The sequence below is a fragment of the Eucalyptus grandis genome, chromosome 5 (genome assembly GCF_016545825.1).
Source record: "Eucalyptus grandis isolate ANBG69807.140 chromosome 5, ASM1654582v1, whole genome shotgun sequence".
Lineage (NCBI taxonomy): Eukaryota > Viridiplantae > Streptophyta > Magnoliopsida > Myrtales > Myrtaceae > Eucalyptus > Eucalyptus grandis.
This window is the reverse complement of record NC_052616.1, coordinates 22069939-22094312: the sequence shown is the minus strand read 5'-3', so window position 1 is coordinate 22094312 and position 24374 is coordinate 22069939. Positions and strand designations below refer to the sequence as shown.

At 35.3% G+C, this 24374-nt stretch overlaps 1 protein-coding gene, 1 long non-coding RNA gene, 1 other non-coding gene and 1 pseudogene across 3 annotated transcripts; all 4 read right to left on the bottom strand.

Annotated features, from left to right (window-relative positions):
- Positions 1–14899: 14899 nt before the first annotated feature.
- Positions 14900–15729, bottom strand: LOC104431255 (endoglucanase 14-like). The gene is made up of 2 exons (XM_039311954.1): positions 15445–15729; positions 14900–15258 (listed from the first exon to the last, which is right to left on the bottom strand). Exons 1-2 carry the CDS (start codon positions 15514–15516, stop codon positions 14983–14985), a joined length of 348 nt encoding a protein of 115 aa, XP_039167888.1. The 5' UTR covers positions 15517–15729; the 3' UTR covers positions 14900–14982.
- An 863-nt stretch (positions 15730–16592) lies between these two features.
- On the bottom strand, positions 16593–17030 carry LOC120286349 (annotated as a pseudogene).
- A 2398-nt stretch (positions 17031–19428) lies between these two features.
- Positions 19429–19532, bottom strand: LOC120294191. The gene has a single exon (XR_005551682.1). It is a non-coding gene; the product is annotated as a small nucleolar RNA R71 (small nucleolar RNA).
- Positions 19533–22457: 2925 nt separating this feature from the next.
- LOC120294129 lies at positions 22458–24290 on the bottom strand. The gene is made up of 2 exons (XR_005551610.1): positions 23906–24290; positions 22458–22701 (listed from the first exon to the last, which is right to left on the bottom strand). It is a non-coding gene; the product is annotated as an uncharacterized LOC120294129 (long non-coding RNA).
- Positions 24291–24374: the final 84 nt, after the last annotated feature.

The following is a 24374-nucleotide window of genomic DNA, read 5'->3' as shown; positions in this document are numbered from 1 at the left end:
ATTTTACTATTCATGTGTAAATTTCGAATTCATTTCCCTTCCGTAGTTTAAATTTCTAGATTTGACACTTATGGCCTTGGGACAAAAATTTATTTTCTAGCTTTCCTATTTGGGAAAGTTCATTTGTTGTAATCAATCATCATCATGCGTCACTTCCGAAAATCATCCTGATTGCTTAAGTTTTATGTAACTTAGCTAGGCTCTCATTTTACAAAATTAAATTTCTATTCGTTTTATGAAAATGAATGATTTGAAAAATATAAATTTATGTTTAAATATTTTCATATACAATAAAAAAAATTTCACTTATTCATATTTACAACGATACAAGCAATCATTTCTAGAAAAATATATTTTAAATAATTCATTTCTTACCAAACAAATGGAACTTAAGTGGTATGAAATTTATAACATATTAACTATTGGAAGTCGTAGGACGTCTAATAATGTGCAGCAGGTTTCAAGATGTGCAGCTTATTTGACCGTGTGTAGATTTCAAGAAAGTGAAAGTTGAATGGTCATTTAGACTTATCGAATTCAAGGTTCAATCTTTAGCCCTCGAAAGGAAGGACGAAACCCTAATGCCAAGAGTTTCATTATGGCTTTTTAGTGATATATCCGTCGTTCCCGAAGAAGGTGAAACTTGGGTTGCAGTCGTCTCTTCCTATATTGGATTATATTGAAAGCAGAACGACTCCACAATATATCCAATCAATAGGACAAAATTAGGCACAAATCATATTCATATAGATCCTCTACCGAAGAAATTTTGACTAAATGGCTACGATCGTGTCGATTTACGAGGACTGAGTTTATGCAATGTTTTTCCGATCGCTCAATATCGTACCTAATTGTGCAGAAAAAGAAATCTAAATCTCCTTGGCCGCTCGCTTTGCTAGACGCCAAAATTGGACTAGGTGGAGGAGATAATAGCGACGAAAAATAAAAGGAGGGATGGAGGGGATTGAACATCGACTAAAAGTTGAATGAAAATAAAGAGAATAACTTTTAGACGAAAATAAAGGGGATTGAACCTTGACTAAAAGTTGAACGAAAAAAATAAGACATTGACTAAAGACCTAAAAATCAGTGCGTTTTATCATGCTGCATTCCATTCAGTGAATGGCCTTCACAAGGCCAGCGTCCCCGTACTGACTATGAAGACAAAGTCTCTTCTCATTAGTTGATCTTTTTTTTTTTTTTTTTTCAGTCCTACTCTACGCTACACTCTACACTTACTCTGCACTTTGCCCGCTTTGCAGGCGTGGGAGCGAAACCCACTCCCGAAACTTACTCGTCCCCACCCCATCCCTCCCGAGAAGGTGGAGATTTGAACCCCACCTCCCCTTCCATGTTTGGAAGGGTGCCCACTGGGCAAATCCCAGTGGTTTCATTAGTTGATCTTGATGGCCAAACTTGATTCGCCAGCCTTAATTACTTCCAAATATAAAATATAAGTGAGCTGCCACTTCATTTATTTCGCGGATAACAAACGATTTAAAAAATAATTTCTTAGAAATGATTTCTCGAAATGATTAGCGAATGAAAAATATTTTCATTATTAATAACCATTTTTATCGAAATATTTTTCGTAAATAATGAAAATATTTTTTTTTCATTCATTTTTTTATAAACTTTATAAACGATTTGCTTTAGGAAAATATTTTTCAAATTAATCATTTCCTGCAAAATAAAAGAGGCGTTAACTTTTTCACAAGAAAATAATAAAAACACACACCTTCTTTGCACGTTCCAATCTCTACAAGATAAGAGCTTTTTTCTACATGGTTTTCATTTTCTTCATTTCATTCTTGAAGTTCAATTCCTTTTCTACTTCTTTTTCTATGATTTGTAAACTCCGCCCCGCTGGTCTGAGGCTAGTGTTGGGTTCGATTCATTTTATTTCCATTGTCTCCTCTTTTTCTTTTTCTCGTAAATTTTCGAGGAAAAGAAAACGAGATTATATGGAAGAAAACCGAAGAGGGAAATTTTCCTATATTGGTAGACAGCATGAGAAGTAAAAGAGTATAGTAAATCACTAAAAAAAGTCTTGTATATAATTTGAGGGAAAAAAGAAGAAGAAAGTTTACGGCACTCCAAAATTAAGAGAAGCTATTATTTTCTCTCGTTCACTAACTATGCAATACCTATCCCTCGCGTAATGGGCTTCACACGGTCTACTTGTTATAAATAGTGAAAATTCTATAAACTTTAATAATATGGCCAAACTTAAGGAACTATATACCTTGTTGAAACTAGGTATTTCAGTACGACTTGAGCATGCGTGCGCTCCGTGATTGATAAGGTAGATTGTCATGCGGCATGAAATTTCCCTTTCGATCGGAAGATTGGAAGGTTAGCTATATTGACCGGTAATGCTAATGGAGCGATAAAAGGAATACACAAATATAATCGTGTGCCTTTGAGCTCTGAAATACATCGGCATACCAAGTTAACAAGTACCCGAGCACAATATTTTCTCCTCGCCTAAATATATTAAAAGCACTTGTCGATAAAATCATTTTAATTTATAAATTTCAATATAAAGTAGCAACTTCCCTCATTCACAAAATTCAAATAGAAAAAAAGAACATATGAAATGCTTAGTATTTTTTTTTTGTGTGTGTTTCCAAGTGAAGGTAGCTTTTAAAGTTACAGTGGCATTATTTTAATTTATTTCTTTTGTCCAAATCTTTTTTGTTCAAAATGTGGTTACATTTTTCAATGGAAATGTTAGGTGTGACAAGTCAGGCATCCATCCAAGTTCGAGCTATCGACTCCTATTTTTCTTTGCCTTTCCCTTTTGTTTTGTTTTTTGTTTTTTTTTTTTTTTTTTATTTTTTATTTTTTATTTTTTATTTTTATTTTTATTTTTATTTTTATTTTTATTTTTGGTAGCTTTTTCTAGGTTTTCACATTTGACTAGATCATGTAATGGGCGAGATACAATACGAGAAAACAAAGACTTTGAGGTGGCTGATAGAAGGATTTTGTGTCGAGATGATGATATCAACATAATACTTCATCTCGTTCTCGTCATGCTAGGGTTTCTCCAGCTAATGTTCTTGCCTAATTTTCTTGGAAACAATGATCAATTATGATATGATTCTTATGCGTTGTTCGTTTGATGCTTATATACTTATATATGTCGTGTACGCAACCTATATTTTTCCCGGGAGACGTGCCGAATTCGTTGCTGAAAATCCACGTTGCATGGGCTTGGCTCGCATGATCACATCAAGAGATCAAGTCCAGACACCTAGAAGTTGATCAATAATCACGTGAATCAGGTCAAGGGATGAGGTGACCTAAAATTGATCAATAACGATAAGAAATGACTGATAGAGGTTAGGTTGGAATACTAATGCAAAAGCATTTGAATTGTTTTGACAAGATTGAGCTAGATTCATATTACGTTGACATATAATATGGCGTGGCTCCAGTTATGTCGATGCTGTAGTAGATAGAGATTGATGGCAACACGACAGCTTAGGTCAATAATTAAAGCTACCTAATAGTGGTAGACATAAAATGTCCTTAAAGTTTAGAAGAGATTAGTAACATCATGCGTAATAGTGGTTAGGTTGGCCTACATGCTCAAACAGCTATTTTTGACAAAATATAAATAAATAGTAACACTTCACTTAATTTAGGATTTTTTGTAATACCAAAAAAAAAGTCCGAAGTATTTATATAACATTAGACATTATTTAAGGTTTTTTGTAGTATTAAATTTTAGGAAATGATGAATATATGTTTTTAATTTGGAGATTAGACATTTTTTTTTTTATCGTTAATGGCTTCGTGATAAGACAAAAATACATTTAAGTGATTATAGACCGAGACTGTAAGTGTCAGGATTCAGGATTCCATTCCCCCATATGATTTTCAAGGGATAGAGAGATTTCGTGTTCATAGGGATCATGCATAGACAATTATATGTCAAGTAGGACATATTTCAATAAACAATGATGCATTATTAGATCTGTAAGGTCCTAGTCCATGACAAAGGATTAGGCCTAGATAAGAGAAAAATACGTCGCATCACAAAGTCGCATTGTAAGCTTCTTGACTCGTAGTTGTATGATTAATTTGATTTAGTCTTTCATCAAATACTAGTGAAGATATTAACCTATTGTACATTAGCTAATTCAGCCTAAACTTTTTAATTTGACTAATTTAGTTTTAACAATTTTCCATCACTAACATTGAAATGGATTGTCATATGTGGCATAGTTAACATTGACACGATCGACATTAACTTGGATAATTTTTTTTTTTAATTTCATGAACATTTTTATTTCTTTTTCTTTTTTTCCACTATTCATCTTCCCTGAAATGGCCGACAAGGATCCTAGGGGCCTTGGCAATGGCCGGTGATGTCACTCCACGGTGGAAAAAAGAAAGAACAGAGAGAATAAAGGAAAGAACAAATATAAACAATTCAGCAGATTAAAAAAAATGTAAAAGTTATCTAATTTAGCATTGATTATGTCGCATGGACCTCTGATGTCTACATATCCTATTTTTAATCACCTCTAGTGTCTACATATCATATTTTTAATCAATTTTGGCCTGAAATACTATATTAGTAAATCGTGAAAAGGTTTAGGGTTAACGTAGCCAAATTGTGAATTTAAGACTGAATTAACCATTATATAATATGTTAAAACCTTTTGGACAATTTTTTTTTCCATATATATATAGCGAAATAAAATTACATCCACCTATAGATGTCCAAGAGTAAGTTTTTGATGAGGCACGTGTCCACTTAACGGCTGTTTTCAATTGTCGAACGTGTGAAAACATAAGCAACTCCTAGTGTGGTATCGGGTGTCTTCTAGTTTATGCTTTATGAAACTTCAAGAAAGCCTGGATTCTTGGAGAATCGCATGCACATATATAGAGTAGACTATGGAGCCGCTCTCCTACTTTTTATTTGTATACAAATTGATACTTTCTACCATCAAGAGCATTGTCTGGATAAATAAATCTCACCCACAATTGGGAAGCTTAACCCGCTAATTTTAACATTACTTATATCACAAACTTGAATTAATATTACGTGGAAGGTCAATCCCGTGTTATGCTCGCTTTTGGGTTAGAAAGCACTATATGCTTATTCTAAATTTTTGTCTTCGGTCAAAATTTGTTTTCTTAAAATTATGATTACGTTTTTCAAATGGAAATGTTAGGTGCGACACGTTTTGAGGCGTCCGTCCAAGTTCGAGTTTCTTAAGTTTTCCTATTTGACTGGATCCTACAATGTGAGATATATAATATAAAAGAACGACGACTTTGAGGTGGCCAGTAGAAGAATTTGGGTTGATTTTGATCAGATTGATGTCACTGCCATCGAGATGACGAAGTATAGTGACGAAAGAAGAGAAGGGTCAGCATAATGGGTCATCTTGTTCGTCATTCTAGGGTTTTTCCCAACTAATTTTCTTGCCTTCTTTTCTTCGAAGCAATGATTAATTACGATATGATTCATTTTTGTGGAATGTCGTTTGATGCGCATATATGTCGTGCACGAAAGACGAATCTTCCCAAGAGACGTGCCGATTTCGTTGTCGAGAACTTACATTGCATGAAAGATGTGGTTTGGATGTTATTAATACAAAGTGAACAAAAAGATTAATAGAGGAAGTTAGAAAAGCTGCACGAGACCCGTTTCATGATGAGAATGAGTATAGATAATAGCTTCCTTTGATGGATAATTCTTTCTTTTCTTAAAGTGCGTTATAAATTTAGGGTGCGTTTGGTTCAACATTCATAATGGGCTTTCAGCCTCCAAAGCCTTAGTGAAATGTTGATTGTTTGACAACCATTTTAAAATAATTTTCAAGTAAAAGTTAGCGTTGGGAATGTTAAAAGCCCAATGTCAGTAAGGACTAGCTTTGAGCTTTCAGCATTTGGTCAAATGCTGAAACTTATTTTTTTCTTTCAAAATTATCCTCACTCATTCTTTAAATTTATGATTTTGCCATAGTTATTATTTTTTTAAATGCCAAAATAATGCTAAAAAATCAAATATATATAAATGCTCAAAAAATTAAATATATATTGGTATTTAAAAAATTATTTATATATTTGATTTTTTTGGCATTATTGTCAAAAGACTATATTTAAAAAGTTGCATACATTATTTTTTCTAATTTTAAACAAGTAAAAATTAAAAAATTCCGACAAAGGGTTTGGTCTTTTTAGAAAAAAATTATATATATGTATTTGAATTCTTAGCATTATTTTCAAATTTATATTTAAAAAGTCGCATGCATTATTTTTTTCAAATTAAAAAATTTCAACGAAGGATTTGGTCTTTTTTTTAATATACATACATACATACATACATACATACATACATACATACATACATACATACATACATACATATATATATGTGTGTGTGTGTGTGTGTATTCAAAATTTGATGAAGAATTTGGTCTTTTAAAAAAAAAAAAAATTAGATATATTTATTTGATTTTTTTAGCATTATTGCGAAAATTTATATTTAAAAAGTTGCATACATCATTTTTTTTTTTTCAATTTTAAGCAAATACAAATTAAAAAATTCCAGTAAAGGGTTTGGTCTTTTTAATATATATATATATATATATATATATATATATGTATTTGATTTTTTAGTATTATTGTCAAAATTTATATTTAAAAGGTTGTATACATTATTTTTTTTTCAATTTTAAACAAATAAAATTTTAAAAAAACTAATATTAATCATCCAAAGAGCTTTTCAAATGTGTTTTCTACCAAATGACATTTATCTCAAAATTGCTTTTCAAAGTATAGTTTACCAAACGACTTTTACATTTACCTAAAGTCCTTTAGGCTAAACTACTTTGCATTTTTCCAATAAGCTTGCAAAATGCTGAACCAAACACACTCTTAGAGTCTTTGTATGCATGTGTGTAAGCGTTCATAAGACAAGTACTAGGTGGCTTATAACGGACATTGCTAGCCACCTCAGCGGACGTTATATTAAGCGAGGCCGAAGTAGGCGAAAGTCCAAGAACTTGGTGTACGTAGAAGAAATTACATAGAAGTTAGGTCAATAATTGCATAAATCGCGTCATTGGATGAGGTCTATATTAGAAATTACATAGAAATTCTTCAATAATGATGAGAACGGATTGATTGAAGTTGGTTTAGAATACTTGTACAAAAGCATTTGATTTGTTTTCAAAATATCGAGGTAGATTGATAATCTAGTCAAATTTATGCTTCATTGAACAACCTAAGTTAGATGTTGGGCAGAGAAGAAAAAACTATATTTACACGCCAGACAAAATACGATGCCCGCATACCATACAGAGAGGATGCAAACTTGCGTGTTCACATATGATAAATTGCGGTCGATCACGATGTGGCAAAACCTTAGGTAGATAAATTGCGGCTATTAAAATTAATAGTGGTAAATCCAAAATATCCATTTTACCCGTAAATAGAGAGGATGCAAGCTTGCGTGTTCACATATGATTGGAGTTCTTTCATGGAAGATCATGCAACCGTGCCACACGACCATGCCATCGACTCGATTAATAATGACAAAAGATATTAATAGTTGCCCTAACATGGGAAAACTACTAAAAAAGTCCTAAACTTAACCTTTCACTTTAGCCATTTCACTCATAAAACCTAACAATTTGGTAATATAGTCATTTTCGGCCAATTTTGCTCGAACATCCCTAATGCGGATGCCATCTATCTTATGTGAATGATTGTCTGATGTGGCTAACTTGTACAATTTTTAAAAAAGTTTCTCATTTTATTTTAGATTTTTAGATTTTTTGCAAAAAAAATAAAATTCCAATTAAGTGTTAGCATGCCATGTAAATGAGAATTGTTAAAAACGATATCCAAAAATTCTAAACTTGTATTTATGTAACACATTTATCCTTTATCAAAATTTTATAAATGAGAAATGTTAAAAATTTGCCTACATAAATCGTAGAAAGCAAATAATATTTAACATAACATCCATATGACTTAAGTGAAATAAAAATAATATTATTTTAGTTGAAAGATTATCTAGTGATACATTGATGGAGAAAAAATATATGTTCGAGTTTTGGGATTAAAATTTAAGATAAATGTGTCGCAGTAAACATATTTACAATTTTTTTTTTTAAAACTTTTTTTCTTCAGTATTTCGTTTTCTTACGTAAAAGCTGCCACTGTGTTCTGCTAAAAAATGAATATATTATTTTTATATATGGAGATCGGACAATTTTTTGTCGTTAATGTCTGCACATTACGACATGACTACATTAATGTGATTGTAGACAAAAGTTGCGAGTGTCAGGATATGATTCCGTTCACGATTTTGAAGAGCGATTCCCAGTCCGCACGAGAGAAAGTGCTCTAGGAACGTAAAAGAAAAGCATTTGAGAGAGAGAGAGAGAGAGAGAGAGATTGTTATTAAAAAGATAATGCATAGAATAACATATCTTAAGTTCGGCACACTTCAATAAGAGACAAAAGAGGAAGCCTAGATAAGAGATAATCTATATCGCATCTTTAATGACACATATTTTATAAGAAAAAATGATTAGATAACAAATTTTAATCTATTGTAAGATAATAGTGTGTTTTAGACAATAAAAAATCAAATAAAAGTAATTATAAACTATTGTAAGATTTACTTCTTCAAGTATTTGTGGCTCACGACAAGCCGTTATTTTCACAATTGTCTAAAAACGGTTATACTAGTAAAACCCCTTTTTTTTTTATAAGAGAGATCAAACACTAGTAAATATAAACATAATCCAAGCGGAAAATCAACGGTTCAGTTCTAAATTCATTGTATAAATATCAATTCAATTTTGAACTTTTCGATTTTATTAATGTAGTTCCAAACTTTTGTTCAAAATTCCAACAGGATCCTATTAGCAAATTGTCATTGGAAATTGCCAAAGTGGCAATCCATAAGTTGTTCATGTTAGTACAATGATCGGAAGTCAGATGTCGATAATTGACGAAAATAATTATATTGGAACTATGCAAAAAGGTTTATGACTACATTGGCAATATTGGAAAATCTATGATTGAAATGTTACCTGTGTAATATGTTTAGGACCAATTGAGTAGTTATCCTAATAGCCAATATTAAGTTTTAGACGAGGACCGAGGCACCTATGATTTCACTTTGATCATGATATTCATTCTTGGTCAGTTCTAGGAATCACATCTAGCAGCGGATGGGGACAGCTCACAAGGGGAAAATTTTCCAAATTTAAAGACCATCGATCTACTAAATACCCCATTTAATCGTGTTAAACCTTTTTATACTGCATGAAATGGTAAAAGTTTTCACTTAACAAAATCACTTGAAAATCCAATAAACTGCAAACTCGAAAAGACAGAAAACTCTTTGAAAAATCTAAAGATTCTTGTAGCCAAACACTTTCCAAAATTCTATTTATTTACCTAAGTTTTTTTTTTCTTTTGGTCTCACATTTACTAAAGTTTGAAAGTTGTACTAAAAGGAAAAAAAATCGGCAAAACTTCCTAAGAATGCCACGTACATTTAAACCATGTTACTCTTCGATGATTTTAAAATTCAAAGCAATCGATGAGTACTCGATTTAAGATAATCTTCGTATATCGTGCCTATCTAAGGATCATCTCTGTGCATAAACAGACAATAATGTCAGGAATCTTTTATTTTTCTTTCAATTTTAGTATCAGATGGCAGGAATCTTTTTAGGTTAAAAGTACTAACGTGTGGATCGGTCTTTAGTTATTCAAGCCCTAAGCATGCAGCCCTTAGTTAGTTGAACTAATAGGGCGATTCCCCTGAGACCAATAAATAAAAGAGCAACATATGAACAACGCTCTAAGCTGTTAACACGTCCGTGCCCGTTACTGCCCTTATGCACTTAGTTTAGCCATCCAAAAGATTTGAGATCAATTTACCTGATAAAAAACGTGTGTTGTCTCTTGTGGATCATGCATAGGCAGTGTTAAAATATTTAAATAATAAATTACACATTCATCTAATAGATTAAGTTTTTAAACGAAACATGATCCTACAAAATTTCATATCATATCAGAACAAAAATCTAAATTCAAATTTACCTTTTAACATTAAAGAGCAAAAAATCTAAGTTCAAATTTGTCTTTTAACATTAAAGAGTCACGTGAACACAGTGTATATGGAGACTGGTGTCGGAGACATGGACAACATTTAAGTATATTTAAGGGTTTTGATTAAGATGAGCGGGGTACACGAATGAGCACTTCAAGAAGTCCTCGTGTTTTTTATTATTATTATTATTATTATTATTATTATTATTATTATTATTATTATTATTATTATTATTATTATCTAAAGTCCGCTTTAAATACCAAAAGCAAATTGTCGGAAGTGAGTAATCATTGAAGCACGCACATTTGATCAGATTGCAAATTGGGAAAGTTGGTGGACCAAACAGAGGCCAAGCCAATCATCTCTTCTTGTCATCTTCCATGAATAATCAAGAGGGTCTAATCAAAGTTAAATCTCGTGAGAGAAAAGCGGAGGGACGGCTCGTGGGGGACGGGGACTTATGATGATGGGAGCAGAAAGATGGGAAGCGCATTTGCCGAAAGCACTGCATTATTACCCTCTTTTCATGAAAAAAATACTATATCTTTTGTGGGGGAAAAGACAGAGGATTGGACGGTCCAAAATGTTTGCAGCTAGTAATGGCGTTCCAGGGAGAAGGACTTTTCAACTTCAACTCCCGCGGTAGAGCCCCCAAATCCCAAATCCCGAAAGCCCTCCCTTTTCTAGGCCTTTTTCTGATGTGGGGCTTTCGTAAGCGAATTTATGTGTGGAGTTGATGGGAGAAACGTGATCGTGCTCTAAAGTATTGATTTATATTATAGTTTCTATTGAATAATGGGACCATAGTGGGGTTAGAAAGCATGGATTTGCGCTAGTTTTTGTCTCACTTCCTGTCCCCCAAAAGAAACGTGAAGGAGAGTTCGCAATTGGTAGCGCCATCGGTTTTGAAGTGGGTAGGTCGACTCTACATTGTAGGGTTTGACTCAGTAGCTCCTAGTTCTAAAACACTGGAGTCAAAAACTAAAGCGATTGGTTCTGGGACTGCCAAGACCAAGTTTGGTTTTAATATCTACGAAGAAGTTGATCTTTTTTTTTTTTTTTTTTTTTTTGGGTGTTCGTGTGAAATATCAACTTCTTTTCTCAAATGTAAGCGTTGCACAATTTCACTACAAAAAAGATATGTTAATCAAGTGGTTATATTATTATTTTTACGACAAAAAAAGTGGATATTTTATTATTTGTTCAAGTTAATACTCATGTTTTGATTCTCAATGGTTGTAAATGCATCTTCTTCCTCTTTTTTTTTTTTTGTTTTTCAGAAGAGGTTTTAAAACCTATTTAAAGTCGGTTCAATCCGAGAATTGGACTGATTTTTTATATATAAAATTTGGTCTTGGAACTTGGAACCAAATAGATTTGATGGCAGTTTTAGATTCACAGAATTGGGAACTAGACATATTTTCCTCGGAATTGATGTTGAACTGGTTGGTCCAGGCCAATTTGGTTTAGTATTTGAGTTAAATTATACCTGGTGCTCACCCCTAGTTAATTGTATTTAAGTATGAGTTTCTGCAATTTATTGGCCCAGACTTTAAAGTTTGGACCTTTTGGGCACACCGATTAAGAACCCATCCTTTTTCCCAACAAACACTTGGGTTGTAACTTTGTGCCGCTTACCGTGTCAGCTCCCGCCCTCCCTCCTTCAAGGGGCCATTTATTTTAGCGTAAATAGCAACATCAAAATCAATTCTGCAACAAAATATCAACTCTCTGACTAATTTGAATGGAAATGGCTCATGAAACATTGGTTAGCTTCCATGATATTTGATTATAATTAACCATTGAATGGCAAGAAAGATCATAGTGAAAATAGTATGCTCAAGCAAGACTGGCTAATACACCAATAAAAGGTGTTGTGTTAATGGTTGCGGGCTTGGCCATCTGATTGTTTGACCTTGCATCCTATGCCCGTCTTGCCCGTCTGGGCCCTGAATCAGTGCTGCATCCAATACGCTTGAGTTCAATGTGTTCTTTTTAAAATACAAGTTGGAGCCTTAGCTGCACGAGATGGGCTTCAAGTTCTTCTTGATAGATATGATGGAGGCTCTCCTGTGGTGCATTTCATTCGGATTTTTTGACCTGTAGCCAACCATATAGCTCATTCGAGTTAGCTCCGAGGATATAGTCCGTCTTGAATTGAATCACCAACAAAAGAAAATGATAATTAAAATGATGTATGCTGAAAAAGATATTAACTAAGTTACTAAACTATCATCCTTAAATGGTGCTATTCAGTATTTGATACACTGAAGGTGCTATTCAGTATTTGATACACTGAAGCACTCACTCATATGATACTTAATTGTTAAATTAGCCTATGATTTTACCTCAATCATACTAAAAACACTGAATCGAAAAGCGATTTGCTCTTAGGAAATGCGTGATCATACGTACCTGTGATTGGGCGAGCATGATAAGGTCGGAGGACGACATGATACTGTTGGGGCACTGGATTGAGGCATGATTGGGGGCAAGGTAGTTGGCATACAATGTGACGACAATGCTAAGAAATACTGAGAGTGTTGAGTGATTTCGAATGTAGTTATAATCTTTATTGTATTGCTTAATTTGGAGTGAAATTTTTATTGCTCTTGCTTGCGCAACATCTTCAAATGCCCAGAAGCGCGCCCTTCTTAGCTCTGGCAAACCTTGCACCGTAACGAGTGCTAGTCCAGCTCGAAGTTGTGCTGGCATTCTACATCGGTACTCCTAGCTTGTTTGCAGGTGGGCTAATATTAATCCATCACCTAGGCATCATCAATACTATAGTGTTGCAGTGCGGCCACGTAGCGAAGCCCCAGCGTGTTGTAGTGTCGTGTCGCAGCCACGAGCATCCAAGCACCGCCTGCAACCCTAATGACGTTTCTGTTCTTTGTCCATTGCCGTCCAACCCCAACGAAGCTCTCTGTAGGCCACCACAACAACCTCCAGTCTACTTATAAAAAACAAATACTCTCGTATTTTGCCCAAGTGAATTCCCGCCTTCCCTCATCAAGCACCTACTCGGTGGTCTAGGGTCGAGTCACCCCAAAAACTAATTTAAAGAATGAGACTTTCCCTCATTTATAAATCGATTATCAGCCAATTCTACAAAGGATGTGAGACAGCTTCACAACCTTCCTCTCACACATTGGGCTTGTGTCAAAGCCGCAATAACCCATAACTCTCTCATGTAACTGTTGGGTTCAAACTTGTAGGCAACGGTTAACCTAAGCTTTGATACCAGTTTTGGAAGCTCTTGAGCCTCCCATCTCAAAACTAGTTGAAATGGTGAGATTTTCCCTCACATTTATAAACCAACCACTAACATTTTTCATAATCAATATGAGACAATTTCAGCAATTTTTCCCTCACACATTAGGCTTGAGTCATAGCTGTAATAATCCAAAACTCTCCTGTGTGACTATTGGGTTCATAATAGCACCCCCATTGCTTCACATTGCGTCGATGCAGCCCTACACTTGCGAAGATCCCGGCAGCCTCCTTGGCGACCAGTTCCTGCTGTTGCTTGCTTCCTCAGTGACACTGAGGCCAATGCCCTTCCTTGCGGCCAGCAACTCTCGCGTTCGTCGAGTCAACTCTGTGCCTCACCCTCGAGCTCGATGGAGCGGCCAATGTCACGCCGTCATCGCACAATTACCAGGTCGTTTCTTCTCCGATAAAACTCTAACATCCATCTCAATTTGTTCTGGATTCGTCCTTTAGTCTCCTCCTTGCTGCCTTTGATGAACTACGTATAAACTGCATGTCGTCTGCATGTCATAAAGGAAATAAAAGCCTTTCATGAATGCTTTTATCTTAGCATTATATATAAGTTTTGGAATTTTATGTCATGATCTTATATTAAAAAATAATAATAAAATAAAACTCGTACTTTAGATTTGTCATAATTAAGTCATCCAGACATTGCATCGTTTTTTTATGTTCAAATATGTTTTACACAAACTTTGTTGCCTTGGACGATAATGGTTTGTAGCTTTTGATCAGCTTAGCACAATAAGATTTTTCTCCTTTTCGAGTAATTTATTTTGTCATGCTGATTATTGAGTGTTATCTTATTGATTGCATATCCACATGCAACTAGTTTTAAGATACAAATAAAAGATACTGAAATTGATATAAGATTAATTTAGAATAATCAAATTTCCATATCCATGAACCTCTTGATTGGATTAATTAAAACCCAAAAGTCACGATTAGTATTGGCTTGGACGAGTCTGCACGAAATTTTCAGGTTTTGTATTCCATTAACTTTTTTAACTAGTGGTTCACCATTGGGAAGATCACCACAAGTACTGGGGTCAAGTTAGTATTCTTGGAGGCCTTTAGTTGCTGATAAAAGAGAAAGGATCATTGGTCGTCCATTTTACGTAATTTGACCGGCATCTTGATTGCAGATCGTCGACCAACTCACTGGCAATCTGCACGTGCTGCTGATGAGTTTGGGATCGTGCTGAGATATCATTTTTTTTCTTCTCTCTTTCCTCTCGATGACCTTTACGTTCTAGAACCTTCTCAATTGTCCTTGAGGCCCCCCTTCTTAAAGGAGGCCTTTTCTGCGGGCCTCACTCTTTTCAAAGGCTCACATTTGGACAGGGCCGAATTAATGGGCAAAAGGGCTCCAGTGGAGCTTTCGGATGAATAGTCACGCGAAAATAGGCTCCAATTTTTGACTCGTGAGGACGTTTATCTGATTAAAATAAGATCTTATTAACTATTATATTTATGTATACATACATATTCTGTTTCATTGTACTTTATATGGACGGATCGCTTGAATTGTCAACAAAAATTCAGATGTCGACAAGTATGCTCAATCGAGACTAGCTAATAGACCAACAAATGGTGCTGTGTTAATGGTTGCGGGCTCGCCTGCTGATAGTTCGTCCTTGCGTCTGTGTACCCGTCTTGCCCGTCTGGGCCCTGGCGATTGCTCCACGCAATACATTCGGGTCGGGGGCATCCCCGTTAAGCCACAAGCCGTATCCTTGGCTGCACGAGACGGGCGCTGACTCATTCTTCATCGAGACGAAGGAGGCCCCTATGTGGTGCACATGGGTCGGACATCTTGACCCGTAGCCAATCATGTAGCTGATGTTATTTGGGTTCGCTCTGAGAATATAACCCGCCTTAAATTGGATCACCAATAAAAGGGAATGATAATTAAAACAATGTATGCTGAAAAAGAAATCAGCTAATTTACTCGCTCGTCGGATACCTATTTGTTAGATTAGTCCATGAATGTTGCCAGAGTCATAATAAAAACACTGAACCAAAAGCCGATTCTCACTTAGGATATATGTGATCATATGTACCTGTGGCCGGGCAAATGCGATCAATTCGGAGGGCTCCGTCTGACCACCAGGGCAACCGACTTTTTCTTGCATTTTTTCGATGTACTTGGCGTACACCGCCGAGACAAAGGCAGTAGTCGAGGTGTACTAGAGAATAGAGATTGTTCCAGGGCTGGAGCCACAGCAGTCCACCAGGGGTCTTGTGGAAATTGCCGTCGCCTTTCTGGAGGCAATTGCATATGAACTGCTCTGCTTGCTTCTGGTATTGGGCTGCCGTTGCATAAAAGTCCCCGAATTTGTCCTCCATCAATAGCTGCAAATTTCATTTCGTGCATAAGATCAAAACATGGGTCCTGTTTCTTTTTGTCTTTTCTGAAATTTCCTTTAAAGCACATTTGATACGTAGTTAACCATTTGGCAAAATGATGGGAATAAATATAGCTTGTGCATCCAAATTCAAGTTTGAGACCTCCAAATTGTACTTTGTTAACGAAAACAATCTGACATACAAGCTGTGACATACCTTGGCAACAAGGATTTTGGGCGCCGACGAACTTGTCATCCTAGGAGAACTAGGTCCGAACGCCACCAGTGTCGATCTTGACTAGGGCAAGCAAGTACTGTCTTTCCCCGGTCGCACGGTAAAGCCATGCAGCTGCCCACCGTAGTTCATCCTGTGTCATCAAGCGATTGCAGTAGTTTAACCATTACATGCTTGATAATACGATTTTAAACAGAACCAATCTCGAAATATATTAGCATATACTATATATTTTGAAAGATGTGTATCGAATCAATTGTTTATATATAACATATATAGGGACAAGTATTTGCCTAGTACCTCATATCCAGAGCTAGAATAGAACTTTTTTGCTCCAGGGATGCTATTCTGATATTGACCGCGATGAAGCGAAGCGAAATCATAGACCTGTGCATGCAATAATTTAACACAAAAAATAGTGGAAATAAATACATCAATTAATTAATAATAATAACTTTTTGGTAGGTAACAAAGTTACAACCAAATCATCGGACAAGAGTAGATCAATTTAGAAGGAAGCAAACGTCCTTAGATTGTATCCAGTGTTGCTAATTGAAGAAGGTCAAACATTGGACACATCTAATGTTCGAAACCGCAAATTGAGAGTAAAAAAGCGGGAGCCAATAAGCTAAAGGCTTGCATGCGGCGCATGCACGATTCTTGGAAACTGGCCCTGTGATGAGGAAACTAAGAAGAAGACCTGTCTTGCATGAGCTAGAAGCTGAGCCGAGTAGTTAGAATCCGCTGGGGCGAAGGCAATGGAAGCCGCTGCGAATGCTGCCGCAGTTTCCCCGGCAAGATCGGCCCCCCCGGTGCTGCTCGTCGATCTTGTAGGCGGTGCGGGGGGTGGTCGTGTCCTCGGGCCTTTGCCAGCACGCGTGGTCGGAGTCGCCGTCGCCAACTTCGCCGTAGAGGACGTTGGGCTGAGGGTGGGCTTTGATCAGGTAATCTGTGCCCCACTGTATGGCGTCCAGCGCATTCAAGAGCTCATTCTTCTCTTGCAGCTTGTCCCTGAACTCCACAACGCTCCCCGAGAGCATCGAAATCGTGAGGGCCATCCGGTCAGATCGATCTATTCGTCAAAAAGAGAGATTAAATGCACCTTGGATATAATCCTAAGAGGATATCAAATATCCTCAAATATTAGCATATAGCAAAAATCATCAGGTTAATTTGAAACATTCTAGTAACATGTGAAGAAGCAAGTAAAAAGATATATGCACAGATTTTGCATCCAAAATTATAGGGAAATGTGTGCATGTTTTACATTCACATTGTTACGATTTCCTAGGTATACCTAAATTGCGACGGCAATATTTTCTCTGAATGAAATTTCTATATGTAACAATTTCTCATCTTTTGCAACATGTAAAAATTAAGAAAATGAAGATAAATCAAATGCAGAAAATTTAATAAAAAAATTCATACTCCGGCATCGCCACCATCTTGAAGCCCAGAGTCGCCACGCCATTGGACTCTCTGATTAGGAGGCAGTTTGCCTGACCTCTAAGCCTCAAAGTACAGCAATGACTTGGCGAGCGCACTCCCATAATCACTCAACTCAACGAAAAGATCGTGCTTGGTCTAGCCATGATCTATCTCTCTCAAGAACCCAATATGAGGAAGAACACATGTTTGTTGAATATATAAGGTCAATAAATCTATAAAAATAGTCATTCCATTTATTTTAGGCAACAAATAATGTCATATTTGTGAGAATATATTTGAATTTCTTTCTATTTATTCAAATTTTCCTTATTTATGTATCATAATGAGATATGGAGAAAATAAGGAAAAGAATGGCAAAAAGAAGAAAAAGAAGATTCTTTGATTCAAGAAATCAAATAAGAAGCATTGGAAGATGGATATAAAATCAGAGATTCAATGATTTATTTCCTAATTTTATGCGAAAAAAATAAGCAATTGCCTTGCGTTAGAATTCTTGAATATATAATATAAATAAGAGAATATTGAGAGCTTAGAGAGATAGATGGGTTTTTATTTTTTAGATCGTTTTTCTATTGTTCTAGGAATTTTTCAAGTATTTTGAAAATAAGACAAAAGTGGTAATAAAATTCTTATTATTTGATTCAAGATGTTGGGCTTAATTTATATTTTCGTTTCTTTTTCTATTATGTTCTAATTTTCTTTTGATAAGGCTACAATGTAGCTTGACCATGATGATATGAATTTTATAATTTTTATGTTTTGCAAGTGATATAATTTATGTGAGGTATATATTATTGTGCTTAATGATTTTAAGTGACCGGCCACCATTTGAATGATCTGTTGTGTGTGTTTAAAATTTAGAAGTGATAATATGCAATTGCTCCTTATAATATATAACAGTAAATTAAATGTAGATAGAGATATATTATGTTATTTGTGCAGCTTTCGGTAATAAGGTAGTCCAAAAGATTCATTATAAAATAAGAATATTTCACAAATTCTAATGTGCTTATGTTTATTTAAATTCACATAGAAATATAGTGGATTAATAAATTAAGTAGGTTTGTTATACCTAGAGATAGGATAGTAAATAGAATAGGAAATTCTGCTATCATATGTTTGATATCGTGTTTGTATGCGTAATAATCTGAAATTTATATCTAGTGGTTATGATAAAATTGGATGCTCTAACACATTTACTTGATTGATTTACTACATTTAGTTTCAAATTTTTACTTATAAGATTGTCAATTTTAATTTATTCTCAATTATATTTTGATCTATTAGATAAATTTGACAATTAGTCCATTTTTAATATTTAATTAGTTTATTAATCATCAATCTCCATGGGACGATATTTTTTTCATCATTATATTATATTACTTGTTCGACACATTCATTCAAAAGTTAGAATTTTACGAACAAATTTTTGGCGTCGATGTCGGGGATTGTTTGTTTGATAGTAATTAATATTTATATCAGATAATTCAAAGTTTAATCTAACTTTCATGTTTTTCATCTAGGTGTAGATCAACGTATGACATGTAGCCAATAAGGGAACTTTCTAAGTTTGCGAAATCGAATGTGCATTTAAAAGGCAACTAAAAGAAGAGAGAAATCACGCTAAGAAGATGACGGAAGATGGCGAGAATGAAAATCCACATAGACTCTTAAGAGGTTATGCTACACCAGCAGTTCGGGGCATCACAATAAGCATTAGGAGACTTGTAATTCAAGCAAACGATTTTGAGATCCAACAATTGCTTTAATACTCAATGCAATTTAATGGGCTACCAAGCGATGATCCAAATGCTTACATCTATGCTTTTCTTGATATGTGACACAATTAAATACAAAGTTACAGATGCTGCTATTAGATTAAGATTATTTCGATTCTCCCTTAAAGACAAAGGTAAGGGTTGGCTCTCTTCTCTTCTTACGAGATCGATCACAACATGAATGAGATGGCTAAAAAATTTCTTGGTAAGTTCTTTCCACTTGCAAAGTTTGCAAAAATACGTATTGATATTACTAATTTTATGTAGATGGATAATGAATCATTGTATGAAGCATAGCGAAGATTTAAGGAGTTTCTTAGGAGATGCCCACATCATGGATTACCTGTATGGATGCAGATACAAACTTTTTATAATGGGTCTAATGCAAATCTCCGTTCTATGATTGATGCAGTTGCGGGAGAATTTTGAATAATAAAACACCAGAAGAAGCTTACAATTTATTAGAGGAAATGACATCCAATAGTTATTAGTGGTCTACTGAAAGGCTACCAATGCGAAAAGCTAGCGTAGTTCATGAAGTGGATGGTTTAGTTGCAATTGTTGCACAATTTGAAGCACTCAACAGAAGGCTAGATAATATAAGTATTTCAGCTATGAAAATTCAGAATTTGATATGTGATTTTTGTGATGGAGGATAGGTTAACATAAAGTGTCAAGTAGGTAATACTTTTACACAACCTAGTGAAAATGCTAACCTTATTTGAAATTTTAACAAGTCATAGAATAATTTCTTCTCTAACACATACAATTCGGGATTGTGCAATCATTCAAATTTTTCATGGAATAATCAAAATGTGACGAGATCGTCACCATGATTCAAACAACCAGAAGAGACAAAGTCCATTCTAGAAGATATAGTCACCAAAATTGCCAACACCATTTAAAACTTTATCAAGAGCACAGATGTAAGATTTCAGAACCAAGAGGTTTCAATTATAAATTTGGAGATGCAAGCGGGCCAGTTAACAAACATGATATTAGGGAGACAAAAGGGTTTTTGCCTGGCAACACACAGAAAAATCCCATTGAAAAGGAAAAGGTTATAATCCTGAGAAGTGGTAAACAAGTGGAAGAAGAAGATGTCGAACAAGAGATTTCTAGAGACAAAAGATAAGGAGGTCAATAAAAAACCAAAGAAGGCAAGCAAGAGCAAAATATTTCCATGTAATCCTAAGCCATATGTGCTGCCAATTCCATTCTCTCAGCTACTCCAACAACATAAAATAGATAAGCAATTCTCTAAATTTCTTGATGGACATAAAAAATTACACATTAACATTCTTTTGGAAGATGCCTTAGTGCAAATGCCTAGCTATACAAAATTTTTAGATGATATTTTGCCAAATAAAAGGAAGTTTGAGGATTATGAAACTGTGAAGTTGAATAAGAAGTGTTCAGCCATTCTACAAAATAAATTATCTTCAAAGTTGAAAGATCTAAGGAGTTTTACTATTCATTGTACTATTGGGAATTCTAACTTTAAAAAGGCATTGTATGATTTAGATGTAAGTATTAATCAATGTAAGTATTAATTTTGATGCATTTTTCAGTTTTCAGGAAATTATGATTGGGTGAGGTAAAAGCAACCACAATGTCTATCGCGACCTTACCTCGGGTGGACCATCTAAGGTTTGGCTAATAAATTACTAATTCTAAATTAACTCAAGCTCATACCAATTTGTGACTTATGATTTCACTTTTTAACATGCAAATGATTTTTCAATTAGGAGTCGCCACTAATCTATTCTTTTGTAGGTCGATTAGAAACTCAAGTAAAGTAACATGAGATTTACTTTACTCCTGTGAAGTAGAGATTGTGAATTCGAGGATTTGATTACACTAGACTTCTGTAATGCCCTTTAAGTACCTTTTCTCTTTTATTTCGAAAAAATATTTTATAGGCAACTTGAATTGATTTTAAATTACTTTCCTAACATGTGAGGTGAACATGCAGGTACGCAAACCACTAATTTAATACCCAAGAAAGCAATAAATGAATTACGGGACTTATCTCGTAGCAACAAAAGTATATGCAATGTTATCTTAAAATTCACATTAACAACCCTAGATATTATTCCTAATTAACATGTAGCCAATCAATCTTTCTTTAGGATTTTCTTTTGTTTAATGAAATCTAATCTATATGCAATGCAATTTAACCAAATAGCATAATTCTAATGATGAACAATTTTTAATTAAGTGGACCTAGCAACAATTAATAAATGACATGCATTATATGAACCGAATTCTATATGACATGCACATGATATTTTTGTATTTTTCTTAAAATTCGTAATTTAAAATTACTAAAAATAAAAATCTACCTAAAGTGAGATATTATCTATTTTAAGTTAGGAAATAAACTAACTTAAATCATATCCTAACTTGGAAACTTATCTCAACATGCAATTTAATCCAAATATATTATCTAACCTAGATATCATCTAAATATGCATTCTAATATAATTAGAAAGGTATCTAGCTATTCTATCATGCAATTCTATCTAAGAAATCAATTTTAATCTACATGATATGCAAATGCAATCTTTTTTTTTATTTTTAGGATGAATGAAGCAATCAAAATATTCAAACCATTCGAAGGTATAATCCAATCAATTCAAATATGGAAACAATATCTAATCATTTGAAATTTCGCGAATAAAATCAATAAATTGATCTTAAGCCTTAAAAATCAAAATATCAATTTTATAAGTTCTCGCGAAATCAATAACTCCATCTAAAGCCTTATAGATAGAATAAAAGATTATGGCTGCGTTTGGTTCAGCATTTGCAAGGGGCTTTGAGTCCAATGCAAATACTCAAAGCCCAAAGCTACTAGAGGAAATGTAATTGTGTTTGGTAGTATTTTTTGGCAAATGGACTTTAAGTTGAATGTGCATTTGGTAAAAAAAAAAAAAGCTTTTGCAATGAGCTTTAATGGGTATAATATATATTAAAAATTGAACTAAACCCTTCGTTGGACAGGCGAAGGGCTACGGCCGCCGGCGGGCCAAATTTGGCGTCGACGGCCGTTGGCTGAGATTGCCCGAGGTTGGGCGACCTCCGGTGAGGGTCGCACAACCCAGCCGAGGGTCGCTGGAGGTTGCCCGACCTTAGACACGCACACATCCTTCTACTTGGTCGATTTTATAATGCGATATTCCAGGACTAAGTATCGCCAACCCTTTTGTTTATTAAGCACATGCGGAAGCAGTTATAAATCCCCAAACAGTAACACAATGTGATAGAAAAGTAAGGCCATATTTTTCATATTGAAATCCACAACCGAACTTTTATACATGGCATAACTCAAAGTCTATTCACAAGACTATTCATAACATTCTAGTCTCACACTATTCACATTTAGACAAGATTCCTAAAAGATGACGGGATTTCAGTCCTCATCCGATTCATACTCAGATCATCATCGGGGTTCTCCTCCAGGTACTCCTCTTCGGTTTCTTTCTCCTCAGGCTCCTCATCAGGGTCCTGAAATGTTGTCCCACAACCGGGATGCGACTATGTCTTAGTAAGTTCTACCCCACTAAGACTCGATTAGGAAACTAATACGCTAACCGGGCTGCCTATACACGCACAGGTCAGAGGACTTACCTTGGCCTCAGGTTCCACCTGCATATTAGCACAATTCAATAGGCACCCAAGCAATTACATCATAGATCAATATCTCAATTCATCGATCTAGTCGATTTCATGTCAATTCGACTATTCCCCAGTCGTTTCCCTTATTCAGTCTCAAATCGTACTCATGACTTCACGAGCATAGCCTACCAAATTTCTTGGCAACAAATTACAGTCCCAAAGGACACAACCTATCTTTAGGTAGCAAATTACGGCCCAATGGGCACAACCTTTAATGGTGGCAGATTACGGCCTTATTAGGCGCGACCCCTATCGGGTGGCAAATTACGGCCTTATCAGGCGCGACCTTTAATAGGTGGCAATTTACGGCCTTATCAGGTGCGACCTTTAATAGGTGGCAAAACTCAGCCCAACTGGCATAGCCATACTTCGGTAGCTTTCGAGGTTCAACTCACAACCTCTCACATTCAAATTCTAATTGAATACCGACATTGATCAATCTTGGGATAAATCCCCACATACTCATCAACTCACTCAATCTTCACACGATATTAACATACCTGATGGATCTTAGCCAAGAGTTTATTCAAATCACTCTCACAAACTTCTCCACTTAACAGCCCATCAAAGCATTATTGACGCTAAACAATCATACTCGGCCATCCACAACTCAATTACTCAATCTCAATCAATTTAGGAAAATTCTTCAAATTGCACAAATTCAATTTAGCACAACGTAGAGCTCAAATAAATAAAACGGACTGCACCACGACAATCAGCATGAAATTTCGGTTGTCGGCAATCATTGCCTAATTTCCGAAAAATAAATATATAAATAAATACTAAAAATCCAATTTAGGCCCGTAATGCCTAATTGAAGCCCAATAAGGGTCGGGAAAAATCCCGAGATGCATTCAATAAATAATAGTACGTCTCTACTTGCTAATGACTAAGTCTAACCACCTAACATGCATCATCAAGTCACTAATTTAATTGTTCTAAACTAATCTAACCACCTAATTGCACTTAATTAAATCTAATCAACCTTTAAGCATCATTAGTCTACTAAGCGAGGATTAGTGAGATTACTCACTTGATTAAAAGCGGGGACCGGGACACCAAAACGGCGATGCGACGACGGCCGAAATCCGAACTTTCGACGTCACCGACGGGCTTGGACCGAGCCTTGACCTTGGCCCAACAAATCTCAGCCCAAATGAGATTTGTCTTGTACTGGACTGGGCTTCACTTGATAGTACATGCCTTGAATGGGCTGTCCTCGTGGCCTCTAATTTTGCTGGGCTTTGGAGCTGAATTCACTGGGCCTAATTGCAATTGGGCCGAAGGTGATGGCTTCGCTGGGCTTGAAATTTAATTGCTGGAATTGAGCTTGCCAAGTGAGCTGTTGGATTTGAACTTTGCTGGCTTCACGGGCTGAAGAAGAAGAAGGCCCAAACCGTGAGCTTTAATGGCCCAACTGCTGGACCGAAGACAGAAGCAGCTTCGGTGGCTGATCTGGGGAAGACGCGGCCCACAGATTTGCTTCGTGGAAGACCTTGCGA

Excerpts from the sequence above, each read along its gene's own strand:
- LOC104431255 (XM_039311954.1), bottom strand. The coding sequence starts at position 15,516 with ATGCAAGAAAAAGTCGGTTGCCCTGGTGGTCAGACGGAGCCCTCCGAA. Across the intron at positions 15,259-15,444 it reads TCGCATTTGCCCGGCCACAG|GCGGGTTATATTCTCAGAGC; the intron begins GTACATATGATC and ends ATCCAATTTAAG.